The following is a 26,767-nucleotide window of genomic DNA, read 5'->3' as shown; positions in this document are numbered from 1 at the left end:
TCTTCCTGGTACAACTTGTATCATGCAGTCTCCACAATCTCTCATTGCACAGTTCCTGTGAGAAGAAGATACAAGCGGATTAATAGCACAGCTACTGTTCTTATCTGAGTAAATATGTCTTGGCACCAAACCCATCATTAAGAGACAGAATTCTTTTATTTTCACATAGAAAAGTAGTGCTGGTATCACTGTCTGATATATAACAGCAGAACCACAGGAGGGGTGGCTGGGGTGGGTCCTCTGGATGTCATTTAGTCCTCCCATATAAACCCAACTGTCACCGGGCTTGCCCAGGTCAGCAGTGCCTCAGTCTAGCCAAGTCCTGAAAACATTCAAGCTTTCTGAGTGACCTGTCCTAGTGTTGCACTACCCTCCTGGGCACGTGCCTTGCCCTCACAAATGTCTCTCGTCTTCATGCGCGAGCAGTTCATCCTCATACACGTCTTTGCCTTCTATATAACATGCCAGAATTTCCATGGGCCTCAGTTTTAAGGGGCATTTACACAGCAGGAGGGTGAATTGAATGGCTAAACCGTAATCGTAGCTACTTGCGGTACACAGAGGTTTGAAATGGGACACTGAGCCACTGAGAACTTAAATTACTACCCTAAAAGGTCACAGCATATTACAGAAGCAGGACCCTGAGACATCCGTGTCCAAGTCACTAACTACAGAAGTGTAAACTGCATTAACACCAATCACACAGACAGAAAATCCATACGAGGACTATTTGCTAAATATTTGGTAATCGCATGTCTTTTGCATAACCTTCATGAATATCAACTGAGATCCCAAAGGAGTCAGTAGCTATTATTGTTCTTACTCGATAAATGGGGAAACAGTTGCAAAAAGATTGAATGACTCATGTGACCTCAAGCAGTGAACAGGCAACAGTGACTAACTGGCCCACGGCCTTTCTCAGTGCAGTGGCCCTGGCCCCCTTTTATTTGGGCTCAATGGCGTGATATTCAGCCCAGAAACTGATCGGGTGATCCTTAACGTTTTCATGAAATTCAATTTCAGCTTGGCTTCCTGTTGATTCCCAGAGGAATTGTTTTTTCCCATGGAACGCCATCGTCTTCATGGTGCTTACATCACGGACCTGCATAAAGAAAGACCAAACCGTTCTATCACAGCAGCCTTCAAGTGAAGTACCCACAAAATACTGGGGACTTGCAAATTGGTCACTCAGGGGGAAAAGTGCCCTATACAAAGGTCAGAAGAACCACAGCAGACACCAGTAGTGCTCATTCACACCCAGGTTTACATAACGGAGAGCAGAGTTTGACCCTCTAGGATTTGTGATTGAACTTTGCATCTGGATGGAAATCTCTAATGAGGAGATGGGTCTGGTCCCATCCAAGTCATCCCCTTCAGGTTTCTGACTCACCAGGATGTAATTAAAATGTGTTTGGTTGCTCTCATTGCCCAGGTCAATATACAGAGCGCGAACGGCGACGCGATGCTGAGGAGCCACGTTGATGAAGGTTCGACACACAACTTCTTGCCTTTGATCAGGCAGTTGCACAGGATTCACTATTTCACCTTGTGGACCAAACAGCTGCTTGTCACAGTCTGAGGGCGGGGAAAGGGAGGAGAACAGAAAATGATTTAGAGAAGTGTCCAGCATCTCCAAGAAAGAAATCATTTAAATTAAACACAGGCAGAAAAGTTTCTCTAAGGATTTTAATCTGGGAACCTCTAAGCATCAGCAAACACCTGCAGGGGGTTTGCCTTTAAAACAGAAGGGTAGTTCACAAGTAATATTAATTCCAACAGCCCTCAAGAAGGGGCTTACTAGCTGCTAAAAATGAAGCAAAGTTTCCCCAGATTTCCACAAGCAACCGTGACCCATGGAACTCTGCAGGCCTTGTCATGGATGCCTTAATCTAAAGCAATAGCAAAGCTTTCAGCGAGGTACCTTGGTAATACTTTTTAGTTGCAGTTCTGCTGTTGTACTGAAGAATGACCCCATTTCCTGGCAGCAAAACACGCTGTTTCACAATCAGTGTATTTGTTCTGGAATTTATCAGGGACAAAGGGAGCTTCCTGCAGCCTGTCCGCCACATCATTCGCCCAGAAAACAGCACTACCTCACCTGGAATGGATGAGCACAGGGACTAGAAACAATTTAAGTAAAAGGCCACAACCTATCTTATATAGGTCTGGAATCAAGTAATTTCTGTATCTTGAGCCTATCTTATCAAAACCTGTCATGAAAACTGTCCAGTTAACTAATCTAACTTTACTGATTCCAGCAAGAGGGTATATCACAGAGGGAGCTTGTAATGGGCCAAAGCAAGAAGCTTCTTTAACCCCATAAACTCCTTTCATCTCCTATCTATCAACAGAACAGGTAAGAAACCATTATGTAGGGGGAGGAAAGGCATCATCTTCATTTAGTTCCATCTGGCAAAGACCTGGTGCGACAGGAAAACCTGCAAAACGGTTTCAGAGATTACAGAGGCTCCAAGGCAGCAAGAACCGTTCGGGGCACGAGAAGAAGTGAGGTGCAGATTTCCCACAGGGCCAGGCTAGTCCCCAGCACGCCCTGGGCAGTACCTGCAGTGCAGTTGAGGGAGCTCTCCAGGACGCTGACTGTTATCTCCTCCCCGAGAGGACGTCCGATGGCCACAGTACAGTCACTGCTCTCTAGACCCGTCATGTTGATGATGCCGGTGGCGTCAAGAAAGAGCTTTCCACAGACACCTGTACAGCAGAGACAGATGAGAAACACATCCAGAAGGAACTACAGCTGCCGAAAACCAGCCCCCATTCCCTACAGGGCACAACGAACAGACAAGGGCCAACGGTGTGCCCACCTTCTGGGTGGAGCACAGGAACAGGCAGCTGCTGCCTCAAGGAGTCCCAAGTCAGAAGAGCTTTGGGAAGCCCAGGGAAGGGAGTCATTGTTCATAGCCCAGATAAATGGACAGCTCACAGCATGCTGGAAGGAACAGCATGTTGTCCCTCCTAACCAGGAGTATTTCCTTGCCATGCTCCTGTCCCTGCATGGCAGTAGGGTCACCACAACTCAGCTGCACGCAGTAAGCACCCATCTCTACCTTTTGGTAGTGTCCTCCTCACCTCCAGCGGTCTCTGCCTGTTCCTGAGGCACAGCTGGCACAGCAGATGGAGGAAGATCCAGGCCCTTGTATCTGGCCTCTTCGGCAGTTGCAGCTGTCGTCAGATGCGCGGCTGGTGTCACTGTCTGCAGTTCTGCTCCACGGGACCTGGTGCCCACCACCCGCTCAGGACAGGGCCCTGCAGAGCAGCCACGTACCACGATGGCCTTGGGGAAGTGCCTGCAGAAGATGGGGTTCACGGGCTTACGGGTTAGCGGGTTGAGGCAGAAATCCCGCCGTGTCTGAATGCCATTCCCGCACGAAGTTGAACACTGCAGAGGAAGAAACCCACAGGCCTTTACACACGTGTTTCAGTTGGTATTTAGAAATCAACGCATTTATTGTCTCAGGCATGATCTGGAGCGTCGATCTTTTGTTCACTGATGCTGTTCTATCACTGCCCTTTCAGTGCTCTAGTTTCTTCAGCTATAAGATGTCCCACCTCCCAGGGGATCTTCCAAACTATATCTTTGAATCACAGAACGACTTCCTAAAAAATCCTGAAAGATGTGTATTTCAGAAGAAAACATGCCAAGGACCATTTTTAAACTGCAGCCAAAACCTTAGCTGAGAAAGGGGGGAATCAAACCTACAGCTGCTAAACACAGGGCCAGTGGAAAGGTTGGAAAACAACCCCAGAAACAGTTTAGCATTTCTGTGGGAAGTAAACATACAAGGCAGAAGTGGTATTTCTCCCCTGTACGCTTTAGGGAAGTGAATGGCTGTAAAACCACTGCACTAGACACCAAGTGCTGCATCTGAGCAGGAGCAAGTACCTCTGTCCACTCGCTGAAGCTCCACTCATAGGAGCACATTCGGATGACACAGGGCACGCTGGTAAGGGGCTTCTCTGCCACAGGACACAAACGCTCCTCCAGCAAAACCTCCTTGCCTTGGCGAGTCTGCACACAGGTGACCAGCTGCACAGCTAAGCCGAGCCCACAGCTGGAGGAACAGGGGCCAGCTGGGGTTACCTTCCATCTGACAGAGGACAGGGAGGAGAAAAATTAAGTTAGGGATGAATCCCCACCCTCGACTATCTCTCACTATAGAAAATGCACTGCAACTCCCTCATCCTGCCCCTTCTGCTTCTCGGCAGCTTGCTTCACCCCTCCGCCTCACACGCTTTGCTGCCTATGGTACTGAGAAGGCAGCATTTGAAACAAGGCTGGGCAGTCTGGAGCAGGTTTGGAGTTGGACCCAAGCAGAGGGCATTCACATTTTGCAAGAAGCCAAGAGACTTGAAACACGCACTGAGTCTTACTCTGCGTCCGTTACAGTCTCCCCCAGGGTGACATACACAGGCTTCACTGCAAAACCATCTTCCCCAGGGTGACATACACAGGCTTCACTGCAAAACCAATCTTATCTCCCTCCAAAATGCACACCACTCTGAACAGCCCGATCAGAGAACAACCTGGGCTATTTCATCCTGGGAGAGGCATCTCGTAACGTGTAAATGCCAGTGGCTTTCCAGCCCCACAGCAAATAGGGCAGGGCAAGCTCTGCCCCATTTATCAAGCTGGAGCCGTAGCCTAGATCACACCATACATGTTCATGGACAACTGCTCATCCCCCAGCACATGCTCTTGTGGTCCAGGTGGCCATTTTTACCTCGGAGGGCATGGCTCCAAATTGCACGGCTCCTGCTCCTCTGGGCGAGGCAAACCATCACACTGGGCGTCTGCCACAACCTCTTCTGCCTTCTCCCTGGTCTCCCTTGCACAGTAGAGGACCTTGTGCATCACACCTCCTCCACAGCTTACGCTGCATGAGCCCATTTTGTAATGCCACCTGGGAATAACACAGCCATCAGGGAGTACCTCCAGCTGTCACCTGCCTTCACTGGATTTTAAATCCAACCAATCTTTGGAAGTACAACTGGAATTCTGTTAATGCACTGGATTACGTTTGAGAGATCAGCAGTGACCCCACTGAGTGCAGTCTGCAATACCATAAATCCTAAGGAAAGCGCAATCAATTTCCTTCAGTTCTCAGAGCAGCTGTTCCAGACTCTTAGAGCATTTGAGTCTAGCTACTCTCCTTGATGCTATGTGGAAACTGCACAGCTGGCAAACGTGTCACCACCTTTTACAGTTGTGGATTTGTTCCTACTTCCCCAGGGCAATAAGGGATCAAGAGGTTTTCAGTTTTTCCCTGGACTCAAACACCAAAGACTTCACACTCTGCCTGAGAATACACCAGCCCAGTAAAGACTCTCAGTTAGTTTGCTGAGTATGGATCAGTGCTACTGTTTTTACAGCTGGCTGTGCTTTCAAAGCAGGGGAGAGGAAGATAACATCCTCAGAGTAGCTTGACCCGTACTTTACCATGCCCCTGGAGCTAGAGAGAGGGACAAAAGACACCTCTCACTGGCTCTTTGTCTCCTGGTAACTGCTTTACCTTGGTGGGCAGGGACTGAGATCACAGACTTCCATCCTGCTCTCTGGCTTCGGCACTGGATGACAGTTTGCTTCTTGGACTTCTTCTTTGGTGTCAAAAGCCACACATACATACTGTAGCTGAGTCTTACCTAGAAAGGGAAGTGACCTTACTGCATGCCACGCATGCAAGGGTTGGAACTAAGTCAGGCAGTGCAAATCACATCTGCATGTACAAACCAAGCAAACCCTGCCCAAGCCCCAGGAGCAATTAACTGCACTCATCCCCCCCGCAACTCTGAAGCACAGCAGCAGCCAGCCAGCCCTCTAAACTATTCCCTGCCTGAGCCAGGCCCCCTTGCCTTTTCCAGACTCAAAAAAATTGTGACCACAGCTACATATGCACTTAGAACTGTAGAGGGGAAAAGACCAGGTCCCTGAAGTTCCTAGGCACTGAGCTCACGCCTAAAGCCAAGTAACATTTCCCTGCAGCACTGAAAGATCTCACCTCTACCACAGGAGACTGAACACTCTCCAGCTAGAGGGCTCCAGACATACACGGTCCGATTTTCCAGTTGGATATGCCCGAGTGACTCCAAAGTCTGAAATAAGTGTGCATCTTCCTCCTCAGAACAGAGCAAAAAGACCCAGACTGACATTGGCACCTGCTTTCCGCATCGTCCCAACCTAATGAAGCTGGGGGATACCTCCAGATCAAGCCTACAACATATTTGCTGTCACTGAAGAAAGGGGCACGTTTAAGCACTTTCTCCATTTTTGCAGAACATATAAGTATCAGGAATAGCTAAGGACATCCAACAGCCAAGACCCCTCCTAATTCACACTACCTGAAGAGAGATACCTGAGACTGGAGATGCCTAAAGCATTCCCTATCTGTAAATGTAAACCTGGCAGTGGCTCCCCAGTACAGACTCGGGCCAGTGATCCCACGCTGAGAAGCCCTCTTCCCTGCTAGCGACCCTCCCTACCATGTCAGAACCTCTGTTTGCCAGTGAGGTATCTCCTAGCGGACCAGGGGTTATTTCTGTTTCTGTTTTTGTTGGACTCTGCAAGGAGAAACGAACAAGGAACATAGTCAACAGCTGCTCGAAACAAACCACCACTATGAATTGATGAATCCAGCAGCAGAAATTAAGAGGGGCAGAGCTGTCTAAAGTGACAGGGTGAACCTTTAACTAGGCAGACATCCGTGGTGTAAACTACCCTCCCAGATTCCAGTAGTAAGGTGGTGGTTCTTAACCGGCCGCCTCCCATGGATCACAAGTGCAAAGCTTCCAGTAAGACTCCTGAAATAAGTCAAGCCAGTAAACTCACTTTGTCCCATCCTAAAGGGCAGACATTAACCACACACGGCACAATGGAGAAGGGTTTTTCTTCTGCTGGGCACAGGCTGTCATCCACAACAGTCTCCAATCCATCACGAAACTGAACACAGGTCAGATTCTGCTGGGCAACTCCAGTTCCACAGACAGCAGAGCATTCATCTACCTGAGACACCTTCCACCTAAACAGGAAGCAATTGTATCACCCTATTTCTCATCTGGATCACGGAGGTTTATTGTTTATTACTCACACCACTGATTACAGAAATGGGTCATAAGAGTATTCAGCTTCTCTATTCCAAGAGCCTTGTCTGGATGTGACTGAGAGGACAACTGCTGGAAATTTAAGTCCTTGCACTGACAGCTCTCTAGGACTAAAAGCACTCAAGCTGAAGAGTTCATAGTGTAATCACTTTTTACTAAACACTAAAATGTCTACAAGATCAATGTCTGGGCAGGCTTGGCTCTTGGTCCTCTTTCCAGTCTAATTACCACAAGGGTATCGTCCAGAGGAAGATCAAATCTTTGTCGGCATGATCTTGGAAAGGACGTGAGCAGGCATCTTCTCCTGGCCATGCCCTCAAAGTATTCTCATTTAGCAGACTACTGTAAAATACTGGAAGGTCTATCTCCCGTTCATTCAGCTGACATCTCAGTTACCTCATGGGACCAGGAAAGACAGAACATGGTTTGGGATCTGCTTCACCATTATAATTAGGAAGAACTACTTCATACTTCTCCTTTTTTTTCCCCATTGCACAATGCAAATGAGACTGCAGAGATGGGGTTAGCTGGCAGAGAAGGGACAAGCAAAGCAAGAATTCAGCTGAGCTTCCAGGAAGACCAACCTGTACAGGCATGGCTCTGTGGCACAGGGCTTGTGCTCTGAAAGGGGCTGTGGGAGCTCCAGACACCACTGATCCTCTGTTACTTCGTTCTTTGTCTGGTCAAAGCACACATGATCCACTGGTCGCATCCCTGGGATACAAAAGGAAAAGGAAATGAAGTTATGAACAGTTTGCCTCTGTCACACCAGGAAGATGCAGTAATTTCACTTTACTCAAATTATCTGTGTAGGAAAATGGAATATTTGGGAATCCAGACTTTCTATAAACACACAAACCCCTTCTTTCCAATGCAACTTTTTCTCAAGAGTTTTAAAGTGACTTTCCAAGATGAACACCCCAGAAGATGAGAAGTTTGACATATAATCCACTGCCAAAAGGGAAAGATCGCTCTAAACTGGCCATTTGCAAGAAGAAGGATATCAATCATCTTTTGGTCCAAATTACCTCTAATGATCTCAATGTCTGACTGATGAGGGACAGGCTGCTGAAAATACACTCTCTAGCAGTCCACCATTTAAAAATGACATTCTGTAGAACTAATGTTGTAATGTCATCACACAGCCTCTGTGCCCAGACAGCACCATGCCAGTGTCCTCAAAGTGACCATCAATATCCAAAACTAGACTAGAGGTACTGGGAGAGAAACTGCAGACTTGCAGTGCCTGTGGCATGCAAGAAATGAAATACTCATAAACTACAGCTATAAAAAAACATTTTTAACAATACTGAACCTAACAGGTAAAGCAGGTGACAATCCAAACTCAAAAAAGTCACGAGCAAAGCTGTAAAGGGTCTCCTTTGCAGTGAATGAGCTACCCACAGAGACACAGGCATTCCTGAATCTCAAAGAGCACAACCCTGAGAAGCAAATGTCAAGAATCAACCAGCAATGTTATCTTTTCACTACCCTCCTTGTTTTCAAATCATGTCTATTGGTAAGGAGGGCCTGAGCACCACTTCCAGCTCTCAAGATGCAATTTCAGCTCAGATTCTCAACTTCCTATTATTTCAAGTCCCCGCTTTCTTATTTTTTTGTTTGTGACTGCATCAGCTGAGAAGCCCCAGAGCACTTTCAGCTCTCTACTTCAGGGCTTCAGCAATCAGTTCACCTGGGGAATCTGCTGGAGAAAAGCTCTCCAGACATAACTAGTCCTATAAATTGACTTCCATAAGTATTCATTAACGTGTTTTCTAAATCCTTGTCATAAAATTCTTGAGAGGCTTGCCAGAGTCATCTGTATTATCTGGTAAACAAGATGTCAGACTGTCTACCAGAGTGATCTCTTACAATCTGCATTATGATTTCTTCAGGGAGACAGAAAGGATTAGCCATGGCACAGGAATAGAATTCTAAGAAGGAAGTTTCATAATTAGCTCTGAGGCTTTAGTTAGACACTAGATACCACTTTGGTCTCAGACTTTTGATGTTTAGCCAGCTTCAAATTACAGTCTTCAATAACTTCAAAAAATCTGAGAAAATTATTTAGTCTTAAAACCAAAAGTTTGGTTAAAACCTATTTAAAAATCCTCTTCATGATCAAACATTTTCGCTATCATTTTGATGATTCAGCTCATTTGCTGATTTGCTAATTTAATTGAAAAGCTGCACCACTCTGCTTTGGTTCAGTTTAACACTGGCAACTGCAGCTCACGTTCAGCAACTTGCTTTTAAATTCAGTTCAGTTGTTTAATAAGGTCTAACCAAGAATCTAATCGCCAATGTCACATTCCTTTCAGTCAGCCCAGGAGAGCCCATGGAATAAAGATCTGGGTGACTACCAGCCAGCCAAACTGGAAGTCTGCCCAGATCTCTGTAAAGATTGTGTACTGCTGCCTCACCTTCCCCACAGGTCACTGAACACGGCCCCTCCTGAGGAATCCACATATATGTCAGATTCTCTCTGGGGACAAAGTAGCTGAAGGTGATGTCTGGGTTGGTGGCGTTGCCATATTCTTTCGCATACCTTCGATAGACCTGGTGAAGGAAAAAGCTGTGGTCAACGCACAAATCAACTCAGACTCATTTCTTAGGACAGAGATAAGAGAAGCTAGTCCTCCTTTTTTTGATCCAAGCCTGAGCCTCAATGCTACGACTCTCAGTTCTTGCCAGACGCAGGCAGGGTGGTCACCCTGTGAATTCTGTGCACAGGGCACCGAAAAAAAAGATTAAGCCAAGCAAAAGGTTTAACTCAGTATGGTTTTCCCCACACAACCATCCCCCAGACCTGCAGAAAGCCTGTAGGCAGCCAACCCTCAAACCTTTCCCAAGAAAAGCAACACCATCCCTCTTAGCAAACACCATCTCCACCGGCCTTGGACACGAAGCCTGCTACACCTGGATTCTGCACTGCAGCAGAGCTACTCAAACTCAGCCTGGCCAATTCTGACTGGGCCCTTTCCAACTCTGCTATTTTAATTTACCTGTATTTCAATGTCTTCTTGTGTTGGCCCATCCACATGGACTTCCTCCAGGCTTGGCAGGTTGTCCTTAGTGAGAAACACTTTGTATTTGATCTGGCTGTCCTCCAGAACCGATGGGTAGGTGACATTCAGCGAGATTTTTCCTTTGCCAGCAACCACATACTCTCCTTTAACCTTCACAGCTAGAGGAGCAAAAGGAGCAGTGAGGTTAAGAGATATTATGCAGTCACCAGGATCCCCTGGTGCTGGCAACTACAGACTGCCCTTTTGCTAGAAACCAGCTTGATTTAAGTCGGACATCCCAAAGAGCATCCCACAAACAAATTGCATCATCAAGAACTTTCCTCCCAAATTCCATTTTCTTGTTTTTACAAGCTTGTTTTAGCCCTGCCTGTAGTGCCTCCTCTCCTTTTCATTCAACTCACCCAAATGCGTGAAGAGTGGTCTCCGATTGGTGACGTGGAGCAAGGTGCTGTTGTAAGGCAGGGACAGAAATGTAACATACTCTGGAAGCATGGAGAGAAAGAAAGAAGATATGGTCACCTTCCATTACTGTGCCTCTGTTAAAAAGGCTGGGGATTGCAGACCAGCCCCTCTTCACCTTACTAGCATGCTATCCATTGGAGGACAAGCCTTACAGGCAGCAACAAAGCTTAAATGCAGGCAGAGATTATATAGCTAATATTAAAAAAATAAGGATATAACAGTGATGGCCAGCAGGCTAAATTCACACAGACCTTAGCTCTATCAGCTTGGCTTGAACACAGCAAATAAACTCTGTGCCCTGTCTTCTCATCTTTCTTTTGTTCTTTTGATGTTCTCTGCTCATATCTATATGTGACACTGCAAGAGCCAGATCGGTTCCCAAATGGATGTTTAAGATGGTCAGGAAGCATCTGACACAGCCCCCATCTCCCAATAATTTGCTGGACTTCATGGCTACATTGCTGATCCATGTCCAGAGAAGAACCATGACCAAAAAAGTCACTCTGCATACACAACTGCTACCTCCCTGCTACAGGTCTTAGCTGCCTTCTCTGTTGACTACGCAAACTCCATTGCCAGATCCACTATAAAATAAATTCAAGCAGAAATAGAGAGAAGTCACACGCAGAAGATCATGGACACTGAACATGCACAAATATGTAGCACACAAACAGTACTATAACGGTGAGCCTGAGGGTGAGGACCACACACCTTTAGCTTTTCCTTCGGTGTAAGATCCACTCACTTTGGTGCAAGTGGTATTATCACCCCCACAGACCTTGCAAGAGTCCATTATCTTCTTGGAGTCCACCTTGCCATCACACCCGAATGCCTGAGCAAAGGGAAGAGTCTGTCAAGACTTGCCTGTTCTGAGAAGAAAACAGGCAAATGAAAGCAACGCCCAAATTCCTGCAACTGCCTTTTTCGTTTGTAATTTCAATTTAAGATGACAAGATAGACAAAGCTGCATTTGTACCTAGATCTACCACTGTACAGCAGTATGCAAAGCCAGGGATTAGAAAGTCCTAGCTGAGAGCACAAGAAGTTTCATTAATTGTGTGACATTTTCTTTCCCATAAGAAGTAGCCCAGAAAGATTCCTCCTGTGACCTAAAACAAAGGCTCTTCAACTCCCTCTCTTGTACATACTCTTTCTGGAATCAGGGAAGAAAAAAAAAAAAAAACCAAAACCCACCCAGAAGAACAGTACCTATGAATGGCAGGTTCTAAAGGAATCTTTAGCTCCCCAAACCTAGCTCACATCCTTCAACCTGGCCTTCAATCCCATGGAGCTCAGAAAAGAGATTCTATCCTCATTCCCATGAACAAGACTAATTTACACAAAGCTACAGAAGGATCTCGGCAGGCTTAGCAGCAAAACATGTGCAACTGCTGAATTTATGCGAGAGGCACTGATCCCAGGCTTTGGATGCTGCCATAACATCCATAGTTACCACTGTTGCCAACAGAACAGCAGAAACCAGAATAGATTATGCCTACACCCTCTGCTGTTCCTGAGGTGGAAATGCATTACGAAACACTGTGAACACGAGGATAATGAGAAAAACATAAAATGTTAAAAGTGTATTCTGGGAATGTAAAGAAACAACAGAAAACATACAACTGGGTCAGCATTGAGCAGTTACTAAAATGCAGACAGCGCGGGGGAGTTCCGTTCAAGTTCACCACGAAAGAATGCCTTTCTGACATTCAATCCAGAAAAAAAAAAAAGTTCTACTTCAACTTTGATTAGTGATACTGCAGCAATCGATTTGTCAACTTACAGTTCCCAGGTTTTACTCATTTTGCCACTGACTCGGTATGTTCAAACCACGTAACTTTTCTCCAACAGAGCCAGCGTTTTATAGGGCCATTTATACCATGTAAACTGAACAGCTAATGATGTCTCCTCAGCCAGCTCACAAACCAATTGCTTCTTGGATTAGGGATGAACACCCTTATGTACTTACTGCATAATTAGCAGATTGGCATTGGACACACAGACAAAAGAGTAGATTTCTTGGACTCCATCCAATAACCTAAGAACAAAACTCTCTTCTTCTGCGAAGAGCTCGCTCTGTTGTTTGGGACACTGTTTTTCCGCTGCTCCTAATAAACTGACTCCTTTGGGGCAGATTACATGTCAGAGGTTCACCTGGATTCCCCAGTCACTTACTCTGCAGCTTCCCATGACACACAGATGGAAAGCCCCGCGGTGTTCAGAGTCATCCTGCTCGCATCTGGTTCCATCTATGAAACTGTCGTCGCGGCTTACCATGAATTCCTTTTCAACAGCCCTGCACATGTGCTTGCATAGCATGTCCCCTGGAGGAGACAGGAGTTACTCTTTCAGAAAGGCACGTAGCTGATCATCAAGCAATGGGAAGAAGTCAAAAGGATCTGACAGAGAGTACCCAGCTTTCAGGTGGAAATTAAAACAATCAGTGAAGTGGCCTTTTGACTTCAAAGCACAGACAGGTCCATGAGTGCTCCCCTTCACAAAGAAACCACGGTTTCTCAGTCTTTCCTTACCTTTGGCAAAGCCAACAGCAGAAGTCCAGGTATAAAAGGATGGCGCTTCTACAGTGAGATATAGTGGCTTTAAATTTGTTGCTGCACACTGTTCAGCCATAAAGTCCTGCTGGGTCATCAAACAGGCCTACACCCCAGAGAGAATTGTGTGGGTAATGAAAGGAACTTAGTGAGCACAGAAGCCCAAGCAGCATTTTACCCACTAGCTAAAGGCAGAAAGCAGTGGCTGCTAAGTAAAACACCAAAACAACTGCAAATAAAGAAAACCACTTTAAAGGGAGGCTGCGGGATATGCAGAGAATTGTGTGTGGAAGCTGATATCTTGCTATTTCAACAAAATAAATGGATAAGGAAAATAGGAACAATATAAGAATGTCCCTCTGAAGAAAACTATCATTAAGTGAGTCACTATTTTCTCAGCATCTGTCCTGTTATGAAGGCATAGAGGAAAATGCTTGATTACACGTGAACAAAGCTATCAAATAATACTGCTGTCTTCAGACACAGTGGAACAAATACCTCTCCTGTTGTCAGACAGATGGAGGCTGTATGCCAGATCTTTAGTCCTCCTTCCCAGAGCAAGCAGCTGTGAGAAGTACAGTCCCAAACCACACAGCTCTCAAAGGGTTAAACAGCATTTAAGAAAAAAGCTCAGAAGAGACGATGAGCTCCATTACCTGAGTATTGCACATCTCCACTTGGATGCTGGCGCCACGGCACTCCTGCCCCCCAAAAGCAGGCCTGGAAATGACAGGAGAACTCCTCCTCAACAGGGGCAGGTTTGTCACAAGCAAAGAGCAAGTCTCAGCCGCCATGGCCCTCAATCAGCCAACGGGCACTGCCAACTCCCCGGGTCCCCACCTCTCACCTGGGGTTGTTACAGAGCCGCTGCCTTGTCACAACTCCCCCTCCACAGCTGCGGGAGCAGGAGGAGAAGGGGCTCCAGACTGACCACTGCCCATGGACCACAGCCATGGGGTTCAGTTCTTCCAGAGAGCTGCATTGTCCCTTGGAGCACCACTAGGAGCAAGAATACAGAAAATGGGCAGCAGCACCGCAGCAAACGCAGCAGGGCTGGGATCTACAAGGGTGGCACATCTTGTTGCAGGCCAGACTGTAACAGAGAATCCTAAGATGAATGAGGCACCTTCCCACAAGAGCCTAGAAGCGCCGCATTCCTAATTATGGTCTAACATGGGGTTGGGGGTTAAAACAATGAGCTGACCAGTCATTTCAAGGGGAAAGCAAAGCCTTTGAGGAGAGCTCAGAGATCAGGCTACAGAGCTGCAAAGCAACTCCAGAGATATAGACAAGGTGGAAACACCAAGATCAGCTGGTACCAGTTTGTGACTGGAACGTCTGGCCTTAGCTCCCTGACCGAGGGGCAGAGTGCCATGTACCTTCCAGCCACTGACAATGTCTCGCTGTCTAATGAGCTCCATAGCACCCACACCCACTTCTGATCAGCAGATCAGCAGCCTCCTTACCTTATTGATCCCACACTCAGTACCATCCAAGAGGGGTACAAGAAGCCGAGTACAGGTGGATTTGTCTCCTTGTTGTACGTGGCACGAGAGAACTTCACATACGTCCTGGTGTGACGAGAAAATCAGGGAGTTCAGAGAGTCACTTAGGCTCATCAACAGCAGTCCCAAAAGCTGCTCCGTTCAAATGGTGCTTGTCCCAGATGTTTGGTTTCCCCACAGCTACCCAACAAGGCAAGCAAGTCCCTTCATTTCTTCTGCTACTGGGGAAAAGTTGTGGGCATGTCCGGCGCGGTCAGCTGTAATGCTAGAAGCTGATCAACGGAAGCAATTAAAGTTTCACCCACCTTAGTGCTTCCTCATTAACAAAACATGTCCAGATGGCAGCTCGTAGCCACCCTGCATCTGTCAGACACAGAAACTCGAGCAATGGTGAGGAAGCTGAAGGAATCCAATGAACAAGAGCTTCCTAAGACAGGACCCTGAGTAGCTGTAGCCAGCCCTAGCACCGCCAGCCACTGTTCGGACAGAAGGCTCTGGGTACTGTGCAAACCTTAAAGAAGACTTACATGGACAAAGCAGGTGATGGAGAGAAGGGAAGCATTTTTAAAGCCTTTGAAGGTTTGTTCTTTGCCAAGAAATCTGTGGCAGGAAAGTACCTTCCATCCCTTCATCATAAAAATGTCCCCAGCTCCCTTTTCCTGAATCTTGGCTCCAGAATATTTCCCTGCTGCCCCTAGCAAGACAGACAAACTTTCTACCTACAACATTGCTGTCAGCAAAGGTGCATGCTGTGGCAACACTCCCAAAGGCTATTTTACATTGCTCATCTGCTCCATAGTACAAGCCAGGCTTCCATCCAGGGATGCTGCCGTCCATGTCCGGCAGGTCATTTAAGCAGTTTGTTTGGCCTGTGCTGATAGAAACACAAGAAATATCACTTTCCCAGCTGTGGGCAGTAAGGACAATGACATGTTTGCAAACTTCTGCTGCGTTTCATTCTGGGAGTTGGCTGTTGCTTTCCCAGACAACACATGCTTACTGTGGGCTGTGATGGATTTAGCTGCAGCAGCTGCCTGGAGATGCTCACAGTTCCCTGCTGCTGAAGTTATAACAGAAACCCATTCCTGTTCTTCACCCAGCCAGCTCACAGCCCACAATGCTTGTTTAAACCTAGATGCTCTGACATTTTAAATAAAATTTCCAGGCTGAGCTAGCGTCTGAGAAGTCCACGCAGCCCAGGCATGTTAGTCACTAACCAAAGTCATTTCCAGCTACTTGAAGCAAAAAAACTGGATTCAGCCTCAGCAACAGACACAAGTGCTAAGAAATAAACAAACCCCAAGCTTTTCACAGTTCCTCATTTTCCAGGAATCTTATTATATTTTATTCCCTGTCTTTCCCTGCTCTCTCCTAAGCTCCCAGCACAGGGAACCACTCCCACACAGCCACACAGAACTTGACCATGCCCTTACCTGACAAAGGCCAGGAACTCTTCTCGACTGCACTGCGACCAGACGAGGTCAATGCTGTTGTGGTTTCCTGCTGAACCCATGATGTAACCGCTGCTGCTGCACCGATTCCCCTCACCATCGTGGGGGATTCCAAGACTGTAACAGAAGCAGCACAGTGCCCTGAGAAGAAACCCAGCGGCCGGGTTCCCTCAGAGCCTCTCTTCTCTAAGCAAGGACTGAGCTCCCTCTGCAGCCTTTCCTCCTACTGTTGTCACAAAGGTTTTCTCTCCTCCTCGCAGCTTCTAATAGTCACAGAGCATGCAGGAACGCAAGAAATGCAAGGAACTCTTTCCAAAAGTTTTGAATATACTATGGGAAACCCCCTGTTATGCCAAGAGATCCTCTTCCTTCTTCAGAATCCCTTAAACTTGGTAATGTTTTTACCTGAATAAAATACACCGGGCTGCTCTGGGGCTTTCCTACTGACCTGTGCCCAATCTCATGGGCTATGGTGACTCCAAGGTCAAAGCCAGTGTCCTGGGTAATAACACAGCTCCAGAAGGAGGAGCAGACTCCACCTAACTGAGTGACTCCACGTAGCTCCTTGTTCCCATCAGGTAACTCCAAGTCAAACCTAAAGTAAAGGAGACAGATAGAGGGAAGAGCAAAGAACCATTGTAGCTAATCAACTCAGGTCTAGACATTCAACTGAATTTACTGGCACCTTCCTGATGTAATTTTGCCAGCTGCCTAACAGTTCTTTTGACACACGGAGCTCCCTGGGGCGAGATGGTAGCAGTAGGGTCCCACGAACAGCCCCTGTTCAAAATTTGTGGTGATTCTACATTAAAAAATCCCCATGACCCCAGACAAGCAGAACAGAATAAAATGATCTAATCCAATTTGCAACAAAAAGCAGTACCGTTACCTCTTTGAAGAAAGAGCACCAAAACAAAGCCATTACACTCGAGATTAGTTTGCCTTCGACAAATTTAGCCAAGGCCATCTAGAGCAAGGAGTCTGAAAGTCAGACGAAATGTCTGAGTCAGAGTAGCACTAGAAATCTTCCACAGACAACACCAGTGGGTTTTCACTTCCAGTTACTGTTTGACTTTCCTGCCCACAAAAAGCTGCAGTGGGTTTGGATGCGCTGCTCTGGAAGCACAAAACATCTGCTCCAGTCTGGCTGGTCAGTGCTTGGGGAATATTCCAGTTCCCTCAGAAACTGAAGAAACAGCACCTCTGACTAACTGCATGACACTAAGGGCAGGAGAATCAACCCCAAACAGGAGAATCAACCCATTTCCAAAGACTCTGTGATGCTCAACTGCTGGAAGGCCCACTGCAAATCACTGTCACACAGTTGGACACCATTAGCCCTGTTTCCAGTTCCCTCCCAGGGCAGGGGAACTTGAGTACCTGGTGACGTAGAGGACAATGTCAGCATGCTGCGGGTCAGAGTCATTCTGGGGGTTGACCTTCTTGCTCCACTCACAAACACTGATCAGCGAGGAGGTGATATTTGTTGTGATGTTTACTTCTGCCTAGAGTGAAGGCACATGTTTGCACATTTCATACAGCTTTTAGCAACCCCTTGGACAACACTTGAACACAGTCTTCCCTGCTTACCTCTGGTTCTCTCAAAACAAGCATTTGCATAAGATGAACCCTGAAATGAGCACCCAGTGAGGCATCTCTCAGCAGCTCCGCCCCCTGTTAAGAGGTAGAAAGGATTCGATAATGAAGGCACCTCGGTGACTCCCACTACCTGTTCCCAACGACAGGGCTGAATTCACTACAGAGGTAATACACCTGGTAACCGCAAGGGGCAACTATAAAATCACTGGGAAGTACTACACTGAAGTACGCACTGCAAATCTAAATAAATCCGTCAACAGATGAGAACCGTGGTTAGACTTGTCAGACACTCTGAAGCAGCAAGAAGAATCTGCATGGAAAACAGTTTCATAGGGTAGGAGACTGAATGCTAAAGACTTTTTTGTAACATAGACGCACAGCAAATGCATAAACAAATTCTTAACAACAGCAAAAGGAGACATTTAGAGAAATCCTGCAATGGAAATAAAATGTTGAAATGTAAAATATAAGATTCATTCAGTGGATCTCGTTCAATCTCACTGAAAGCAAAGGGACTGGATCAAGGGTCTGGTGATAAAACTCTTGCTATTGTATCTGACATACACCACTAGAAGTAATGAAATGAAGAGCTGCGTTTTCTACATGGGCTCTAAGGCTACAACCCCAAAGCTTCCAACATCCACTTCTACTCATGCCGCTCCTTGCACGAGGGAAAGCTTGCCACGCATGCCAAGGGAAGCACAGAAGAACACCCCGCACACAAGCAGTGCTCTGTACCAGGAGCAGGTAACCACAAACACCTCTGAAAGCGCACTCCCAGAGGTCCTGTGTCACTGTGAGCTCTCACCCTGGGACAACAATCCAAAGAGAAAGCTACTCACAATGTTCAGGTTGGTGAGAATATATCGCTCCGTGTCCTCTTTGTGGTACAAGTAAACGTCTGGACCTGCTACGACCATCAGCTCCAGATGTTTGACAGCTCCCTCAGCCCTCTTCCGCAGGCGAGGAGGAAACTGCCCTGCTGAACAGCACAAAGGGACACAGGGAGTGTAAAATGCAAGACAACACAAAAGGTCCTACCGATCCGCTCCCTTTTCCTGAAAGGCTAGAATAATCCAGCTGGAGGACCACTCCTCCAGTTGCTTGCTCAGGTTTCCCACCTCTGTTGGTTTCTTTCACTAGCCAGCATCCTTCATAACATGCTTACACTATCAAAATAACAAATATCTAAACGAGAACACGCTAGTTACACCTCAGCGAAGCGAGAAACATCTATCAAGTATGTTCATGTATTGGTAGATACAGATTTTCCCTCTAAGCTCGTGCAAGCAACGCCACCACTGGGAGACAACTTTTCCAAGCAGAACAAGCAGGCCTTCCTCTCCATCCATGTTACCTCTTGCCGTATTTTCCCCTCTCGTGGCACTTCTGAAGACAATGTGGGGTCTGGAGAAGCCGAGGTCCTTCAGCAGGGCCGTATCTTTGCTTCTGACAGGCCTGATATGAATCTTTTCCTCATCTGCAATGACGACTCCTTGCTAAAGGAGATGAAATTCCACCTCTGAGTTATTCCAAAGACATCTGCTATCAATGGAGAGCTGTGTGCCATATCCTTCCTTTTTCTCCTTTGCAATGCTCAGATTTATTAAAGGGATGGCTCACACATGTTTGGGGCATCAAGCTGCAAACATACAAAGGCTGTAAACGCTTGTAAGAACAAGTTCAGTGCATACTCACCAGCTGCCCTTCACAGTAAGTGACTCTACACTTAGCCCCGGGAGGTTGCAGTGGATTTCCACCTGCAAAGCAGTTGCCTGAGAATCGCTTCAGTAAGCTAAAGGAAGAGTTCACCACTTGATTGCTCACAAAGGAAGAGGAAAGGAGGGCATGGTCCTCTAGAAATTCAAAGGCGTAAAGTTCTCCCCAGGCCTCAAAGGAGCAGTGTTGAATACCACAAGACACCAGCCCAATCTGTTCTTCTTTACAAGGGCAAGTTGGCTCAGCAATAACAAACTCGGGTACTGAAAGAAACGAAATGAGACCAGAACAAGGCGAACAATTATGAGAAACGACGATACACAGAAATTAAATGCAGTGATCTGTCTCCCTAGGAAAACATACTCTCCAAATGACAACTGTGGCCTTTCAGGGTCATCATGTCAACAGAGAGCCTCTATGCTTTCATGTATTCCAAAGTGAAGATAATCTGGTTGGGAACAGACAACTCTGAAACTGGCTCCTGATTTACCAGTGCTTTTGCTCTCTCGATAAGGAGAACAGTTCATTTAACAAAGGCTGAGACAATTTTACTTCCTCAGCTGTGAAGTATAATTGAGTGAGAATTATCATAATCCAGACAGAGACACTGGGATGAGCACTAGGTGAACTCACAAGCAGACAACATCCTTGCTTTAAGGATTTGAGAACTTAAAGCGTAACTTTATTCTGAACTAACATCAATCCAGACCCAGAATACTAGTCTTTCCACGTGTTTATTTAAAAAAAAAAAAAAAAAAAATCTAGTGCATTTAAAGCTATTCTTAGTCTAAAGCTTCCCACTCAGAAGACCTGGGTCTCTTAATCTCATAGAAAAATACCAATACAGAGAACAAAGACCACAGGAGAAATGTGCAAAAAGATTAATCTTATCTCCTTCAGCAGATTTTAAATACTGACCCAGTTCTTCAACCACTTTCACACTGAAACATGGGTTGCCTCACTAAGTAATGTGACTCAGAAATACTAAATGCTTGTCAGATCAGGGATCATTAATAAGCATTATCAAACATACAGGATTAGTAATAAACTGACAGACGTGTTCCAAAATCAAGAAGGAAGGAGCCCTGCATACCATCAGACACTGAGCTGGTTCCAAAATAAGAGAAAACATCTTCCGCATCCAAAGCGCCGAGAAATTTCTGCAAGAAGAAGAATAGCTTTACATTTTTTTAAGAAAAACAAGTGGATACAAGAGTATCGCTTAACTGAACCTAACCTGGAAGGAACGCCAGCGAACAACTCAACAAGTACCGATGCCAAGTTCTCATGGCTTTATGTTGCACTAAGCATGGGCTGCAAAACAGGCACCCAGAGGAAACAGCTTTATCTTCTTGATTAGTGAGGTTTGATGGATTTTGGCTTAGAACGCGTTGTGTCGTCTCTTCTTTTTTTTTTTTTTTTTTCCTAGAAATAAAAAAAAAGTCTTCCTGGAAACTGCGTTTTCTGGAGGTCAAACTCACCTCTTGGAAAGCCGACGGCCAGCAGAACCCCAAGGGGAGCATCACGAGCGCCCGGATCATCAAGCTGACGATCATGCTGGAGGAGTTGCAACCAGCGCCGCGGACTCAGCGCCGGCCCAGGGGTGATTAAGACGATGTTTGGCCCAAAGCATCACGTGGAGCGGAAGGGAAGAGCGCAGGGTTTAAACAAACAGGGGAGCTGATCCTCTGCAGAGAGGGGCACTCGGGGGGAACGGCCTGCAGCCGGAGGCTTCACAGGAACAGCTGGAGGGAGGGCGGTTTTGCGCAATGTTTGCAACTTCACTGCAGCCAAAGAGCGCGGCAATAACGAGCTTGGAGCCGCTCTTCGCGGCCAAACGCACAAGGGGCGATGTTCGAGGGGAAAAAGGGGGGCTCTGTGCTGTTCAACCTCTGCCCTGACAAGCCCCACGCCTCCGCCATGGCAGCGGGGTAAAACCCAACCCACCCGGGCTGCCAGGCCCTCACCGGGGTAGGCCCCCACAGCCCGGAACCCAAGCGCGGGTCCGCGTTCCCCGCCGGGCCGGTGCGTTGCTGCGCGGTCCCGGCGTGACGGGGAAGCGGTAACCCCGGCCCGTTTGGGACTCGCTTCCCCCCCCCCCCGCCCCGGCGACCCCCCTGGAGGGGACGGGTCGCATGGCGAAGCAAAGCCCCGCGGAGCCCGAGGCGGCGGGGCCGAGCGCCGCGGCCCGCAGGAGGAGGAGGAGGAGGAGGAAGGCCTGGCGCGGCCGCGGGGACGCGGCGAAAGGCCCCGACATGGCGGCGGCGGCGGCAGTAGTTCCCCCCCGCTGCCCCCAGGAGTTCTCCTCCAACTGGAAAGCGCTGCAGGAGGTGAGGGGAGGCGGGGGGTGCGCCTGGGGCGAGCCGGAGGCATCCCCCGGGGCTCTGGGGTGGGAAAGCCGGCCGGGGCCCTGCTCCCTGAATGCAGTCCCACCTTGTATGTAGGAATGGGAAAACATAAAATAATGATTTTTAGGTCAATAACTACAGTGCTGCGGGCAGGGATGTGGGACGTCCCGTGGCAGGTAATTCCCCTAAGCCAGCTAGAGAGAGTGCGGGGCCGCTTGGCACTGAGGCAGAGCGCCATGAGCCCTCAGAACGATGGAGGGGTCAGAAGCAGAGGGAGATAATCCTTTTTCCCCCCCCCCTTTTTTTTTTTTTTTGTCGTTTTAGCTACTGAAACAAAAGGCAGATAGCTCCAACGAGTCCCGCTCTACATGTCAAACAGACACCAAAAAGAAGCATCCGCTCAAAGTGGGAAATAGCCAAGAAGTCCCAGCTATGAATGGGAATGGGAACGTCATAAAGGCTAAATCTGCAAATAAAATAGACACTGGTTCTGCTAAAGACCATCCTCCTTTGGCTAAGGCAAAATCCAAGAGGGTTGGAATGGATAAGAATTTAAATGGCACCAAAAGTGATGGAAAAGGCTGCAAAGAAAAAAAGGAGAATGGCAATATTTCAAAGGAGAAAGGTGATATAAAACATAAGAGAAGGAAAGCTGAAAAACATGCAGAGCAGCAACCCAAAGAGTAAGTACTACAGGCATTGCACAGGTACATGAGTGTTTTGGGAGGTGTACACGAGGGGTACAGAGCAGTAGATTCAAAACAGCTGCACTCTTCCAGACTAAATTTTGGGAGAAATAAGACACGTGCTGCCCATGGTTCTCAGATATAACAATGAATGTGCATGGGTGACAGACTGTGCATGGGTACTAGACTAATTTTCATAGAGCTTATTTCTTGATTTAAAAAATAAATATGCTTTTTCTACCCTATAAAGATGCACAACTGCTTTAAGACTATTAAACGTAATTAAATCTGTACTTACCAGGGCTGAAATCTGGTTCGATGACGTTGATCCAAAAGATATTGAAGCAGCAATAGGACCTGAAGCAGCAAAAATTGCCAGAAGAAATCTGGGGCTTGAAGCAAGCCCATCCAAACAGTCTGTGGAGCAGGTGCTGGTTAAAGAAAATGCTTCTGAAGGGTGAGTGGCATTCCAGCGGGAAGGATGGCAGCAGAAGCATCAAGATTATCTTCTAATAACTGTGATTTGCAGGTGCACAGCGTAAGCTGACATCTCCCCGAGTCTGGTGGCAGAAAAACTGCCGAGTTTTCCCTGTTTATATCAATGCGTGAACCTCGTGAACTCCACCGTGGGGTCCCAGTAACAGAGGTGTCACCAAGCTGTCCTTTGTCTTTTAGGCTGACACGAGCTGTAGCCATGGACTGTGAGATGGTTGGAGTGGGACCCAAGGGGGAAGACAGTATTGTGGCTCGTGTGTCCATTGTGAACCAGTTTGGAAAGTGCATTTATGACAAGTATGTCAAGCCTACAGAAGAGGTGACTGATTACAGAACAGCTGTTAGTGGCATACGCCCTGAGAATATAAATACAGGTAGGAGGGATTTTTTTCCCCCTAAAGTGTTCCTTAAGGAGGCAAAATTTAACAGGCTATCACAGAAGCCTTGTTGATTGAGCTTGGAAAAGTTTTAATTTTGGAAAATTAAAAACAATACAGTCTGAATGCTAAGAAAAATTGTGGGAAGAAGTACTGTTTAATGCCCTAGACTTTTTAATGACTTTTAGTCATTTTTAGTGACTTTTTTATTGTCACTAATGCCCTAGAAGAAACTAACTTGTGGATTATGGAATGGGAGTGATAGGAAGTTTATTTCCTTTTAGTGCTACACTCATAATGGAATTCTCTGTGCCTGTAACAAGCAGAGGATTTCGTGTACCGTACAAGTTTGTGTCACTACAGTCCCAAGGATACGATTGCCTTCACAAAAAAAGATGCGGTGTTTTAACTGTAGTTGGCTTAGTTGTCATATGTATCTAATGGAAAGCATTTCCTCGTGTGGTCTTTTTAGGTGAAGACTTTAAAACAGTTCAGAAGGAGGTTGCTGACATCTTGAATGGAAGGATTTTAGTTGGACATGCTTTACGCAATGATCTAAAGGTACATGGCTGCAGATCTGTTATTTTGAAGACAAGGCTCCAAAAATTTAAGATTGATGAAATTTCTGATACATCTTTCTGCATCAGCTGAACACACCTGAACTCCTAGAAACTACAGCTTTATCGCTGTTAGCTCGGTTTGCCATTTCATGTGTACCAAGTACAGCTGTAGTCACTTGCCCACTAGAGTTCTTCAGCTTCCAAACTCTGTTACTGATAGCACTGATTTGCCGACTAAAGAGCCAGGAAAGAAACTGGAAAAGCTGTTTGCATGCTTTGCTTAGTCCCCAAAGCTCAGCAGTCTGGTCATCGGTACCAGAGCCAGGTAACTTTCATCACGCTGTACCAGCACTGCAGGTATTCTCCATGATCCATTTCTGTTTCCCATACTAAACAGAACTGCGGTTCTTGAACCCAGCCAGCATCTGGATGATCTGGGTCTTCTCCATTTATGGTTTTGAACTCTCTCTTACAACAGCTGGAAGGAAAGAGCAGGAAGCTCTTTCTTTCACTTCAGGAATTCAGGAAATTTATAATTCAGCTGTATACATTCCCATGCAACAGCATGCTTTGAATTGGAAATGTAATTTCTTCTAGGTCCTATTTCTTGATCATCCTCAGAAGAAGATACGCGACACACAACGATACAAGCCTTTCAGACAGAGAGTCAAGGTAAGACACTGATGGGAAGGTGCACCTCAGTTAACTGGCTGGAGCTGCTGACTCCCAGCTGCTGGCTCACTCCGACACTTGCCCCTGCCTGACCCTGTTCCTTCCTGCCTTGAACAAGGATCCCTGCTTTTTGTCACTTGAAAATACTAGTCTAGGTGAGCGCTTACTGTTTGAAATAGATCAGTAAGTTCAGTACAAACATTACCTGTGCACAAAATTCAGTGGCTGTCCTATTCCTTAGGATTTGCATGGTCTTCATAGTGCTTTTCTGGATAGCAAAATAAGATGGGGCAGTTATACTTCCAGTAAGGCTTATGCAATTTTCTTAATGGTATCATTTCCAAAGGGATATAAAAAAATAGATGGCTTCAAGTTTCTGCTTAGACTGCAGAAGTAAATGTTCAGATTATAGGGAGATATTTTCAATTCCATAGCTATATACTCGGGTTTTCTTTTTCACAACAAAGCACCCCAAACATAAATCTTAGGGTTATGGTAGTACACAAAATCCTCTCAGCAGTACACATAAATCTCATAATTCATTAATTATTCTTGACAGTTCACCAGTAGAAGCTGAGATGTGATGTACTTTGAGGAATACACTTAAGCTAATATTTTTATATATATATACACACACACCTCTCTATATCTATTTCAGGTAGTTCAAGGCAACTTGATTCTGTCTTTTCTGTTTCTAGACTGCACGGCCATCATTGAAACTGCTCTGTGAGCGACTGCTCAGCGTTCAAGTGCAGACATCAGAGCACTGCTCGGTACGTATCTCATCAGAACACACATTTTTGGGTAGATCAACAAGGTACTACACATTAGCTGTAGGATCCAGGTTCAATCCAGAATGCTGTGGCTTCGTTCTAGCCTCTTGATGAAAGTTAGCAAGCTCTGCTTGGACGCCAGCACGCAGTAGGATTGCCATCTAAGCTTGCTTACTGTTACGTGGCTCATACCACTTGGTTTATTTCCTTGTTTTCATAAACTTTTTTTGCACAAGTCAACTGTATTTTCTTTACATGTTAATTCTTGTTATTTTAAGATCCCCAGGGAAAAATAATTCATTCTCGGGTATCAACTGCTTACCTTAAAAGCAGCAGTCTGCACTGTTGAACTGTGGCAGGTTGGATAAAACAGTGAGAGAGCCTACTACTGGATCTCAGCAGTTGGTTCCTTTCTTTCAGTGGACAGGAGGATATAATAGAGGAATGAACTGAAGAAGCAGGGGAAATTGTGAGGGTATCTCCAAGATACTGTATCACAAGTATTTTATCGTTATGGCTTTCCAAGTCATGATAAAAGAAGTGCACAGCCTTGTGGTGGGCCATGCGTTCTGAGTACATACTCATCCCCTTCCACTAGTCACAGAACCTAAATCTAGAAAGAAATTGTGAAACATTACTTGAAAGGATGTATTAAAATGATGGAAGATTTAGCTGCTTATTAACAGTAACGTTCTTAAACCATGTCCGCTCTGTTTCATTAAACCTCCTGTTTGCTCTCTTCTAGATTCAGGATGCACAAGCAGCTATGAGACTGTACACCTTGGAGAAAAAGAAATGGGAAGCTGCTGTTAAGAACAAATCTAACAACAAAAACTGTAAAACTTGAATGGTTTTTATCTGCAGCTGGTTTCATGTCACATTCCAGGGCAAATTTGAAGGTAACTCAGAACTGACAGCAGCTACTTCATAAAATCCATCAAAAGACAACACTCCCTAACCTGGTACACGGACACTGCCATCAAGAATACTGCTAGTATCCCCTTTCTGGATGGTACCTATCCCTAATGCCTGCTACTGTGTCTAAACATTACTTGTAACAAATGCCTGCATTTGTGAAGTACTTCATCAGCTCAATTTCTGCAAAAGAAATACACACTAAGGTTTTAAAAAAAGTGGTTTTAAATTACAATAGATGAAGGAAGAAACTGTCACTGCTTTGCTGAAACTCCCAACTAAAAATGTTTATTTCAGATATTTTAAAGTCTACAAAGTAAGGTGAATTCTTAATTATTGCTGTTAGTCTCACAGTTGTGATGCTTGAATCAACAGAACATATAACTGTTTCTATATTATTAATGGCCCAATATTAATTTTTCTGGTGAGAAAAGTCTTTTAAAATATTTCTGAAGTATCCAACCTTAAAATATTTCTGGAAGGTCCAAGGATCTGAACCAGAAGTGCACAA

The 26,767-nt window shown here is 46.1% G+C and overlaps 2 protein-coding genes across 2 annotated transcripts; one reads left to right on the top strand and one right to left on the bottom strand.

The window, feature by feature from the left end:
• Nucleotides 1–935: 935 nt before the first annotated feature.
• Nucleotides 936–20,986, bottom strand: ADAMTS13 (ADAM metallopeptidase with thrombospondin type 1 motif 13). The gene is made up of 29 exons (XM_086475687.1): nt 20,912–20,986; nt 20,524–20,590; nt 19,410–19,693; nt 19,069–19,210; nt 18,554–18,693; nt 17,703–17,786; nt 17,493–17,617; nt 16,561–16,707; nt 16,095–16,229; nt 15,385–15,535; nt 14,623–14,727; nt 14,004–14,155; nt 13,813–13,876; nt 13,136–13,262; nt 12,780–12,928; nt 11,316–11,436; nt 10,544–10,624; nt 10,119–10,300; nt 9,537–9,672; nt 7,698–7,827; nt 6,842–7,031; nt 6,015–6,132; nt 5,529–5,658; nt 3,902–4,106; nt 3,088–3,397; nt 2,563–2,709; nt 1,922–2,098; nt 1,391–1,575; nt 936–1,102 (listed from the first exon to the last, which is right to left on the bottom strand). The coding sequence occupies exons 1-29, from the start codon at nt 20,984–20,986 to the stop codon at nt 944–946; spliced, it is 4,218 nt and encodes a 1,405-aa protein (XP_086331813.1). The 3' UTR covers nt 936–943.
• Nucleotides 20,987–21,565: 579 nt separating this feature from the next.
• REXO4 (RNA exonuclease 4) lies at nt 21,566–26,190 on the top strand. Its single transcript, XM_086475619.1, has 8 exons — nt 21,566–21,760; nt 22,103–22,461; nt 22,766–22,921; nt 23,140–23,333; nt 23,809–23,897; nt 24,494–24,568; nt 25,267–25,341; nt 26,087–26,190. The coding sequence occupies exons 1-8, from the start codon at nt 21,566–21,568 to the stop codon at nt 26,186–26,188; spliced, it is 1,245 nt and encodes a 414-aa protein (XP_086331745.1). The 3' UTR covers nt 26,189–26,190.
• Nucleotides 26,191–26,767: the final 577 nt, after the last annotated feature.

This window comes from Leptosomus discolor, chromosome 19 (assembly GCF_034619465.1).
Source record: "Leptosomus discolor isolate bLepDis1 chromosome 19, bLepDis1.hap2, whole genome shotgun sequence".
In the NCBI taxonomy this organism is placed as follows: domain Eukaryota; kingdom Metazoa; phylum Chordata; class Aves; order Leptosomiformes; family Leptosomidae; genus Leptosomus; species Leptosomus discolor.
This window is presented reverse-complemented; position numbering and strand designations above follow the sequence as displayed.

Excerpts from the sequence above, each read along its gene's own strand:
- REXO4 (XM_086475619.1), top strand. The coding sequence starts at position 21,566 with ATGGCGAAGCAAAGCCCCGCGGAGCCCGAGGCGGCGGGGCCGAGCGCC. Across the intron at positions 22,462-22,765 it reads GCAGAGCAGCAACCCAAAGA|GGCTGAAATCTGGTTCGATG; the intron begins GTAAGTACTACA and ends TGTACTTACCAG. Across the intron at positions 23,334-23,808 it reads CCCTGAGAATATAAATACAG|GTGAAGACTTTAAAACAGTT; the intron begins GTAGGAGGGATT and ends TGGTCTTTTTAG.
- ADAMTS13 (XM_086475687.1), bottom strand. The coding sequence starts at position 20,986 with ATGATCGTCAGCTTGATGATCCGGGCGCTCGTGATGCTCCCCTTGGGG. Across the intron at positions 14,156-14,622 it reads CTGAGTGTGGGATCAATAAG|TGGTGCTCCAAGGGACAATG; the intron begins GTAAGGAGGCTG and ends TCTTGCTCCTAG. Across the intron at positions 7,032-7,697 it reads ACAGAGCCATGCCTGTACAG|GTGGAAGGTGTCTCAGGTAG; the intron begins GTTGGTCTTCCT and ends CTTCCTGTTTAG.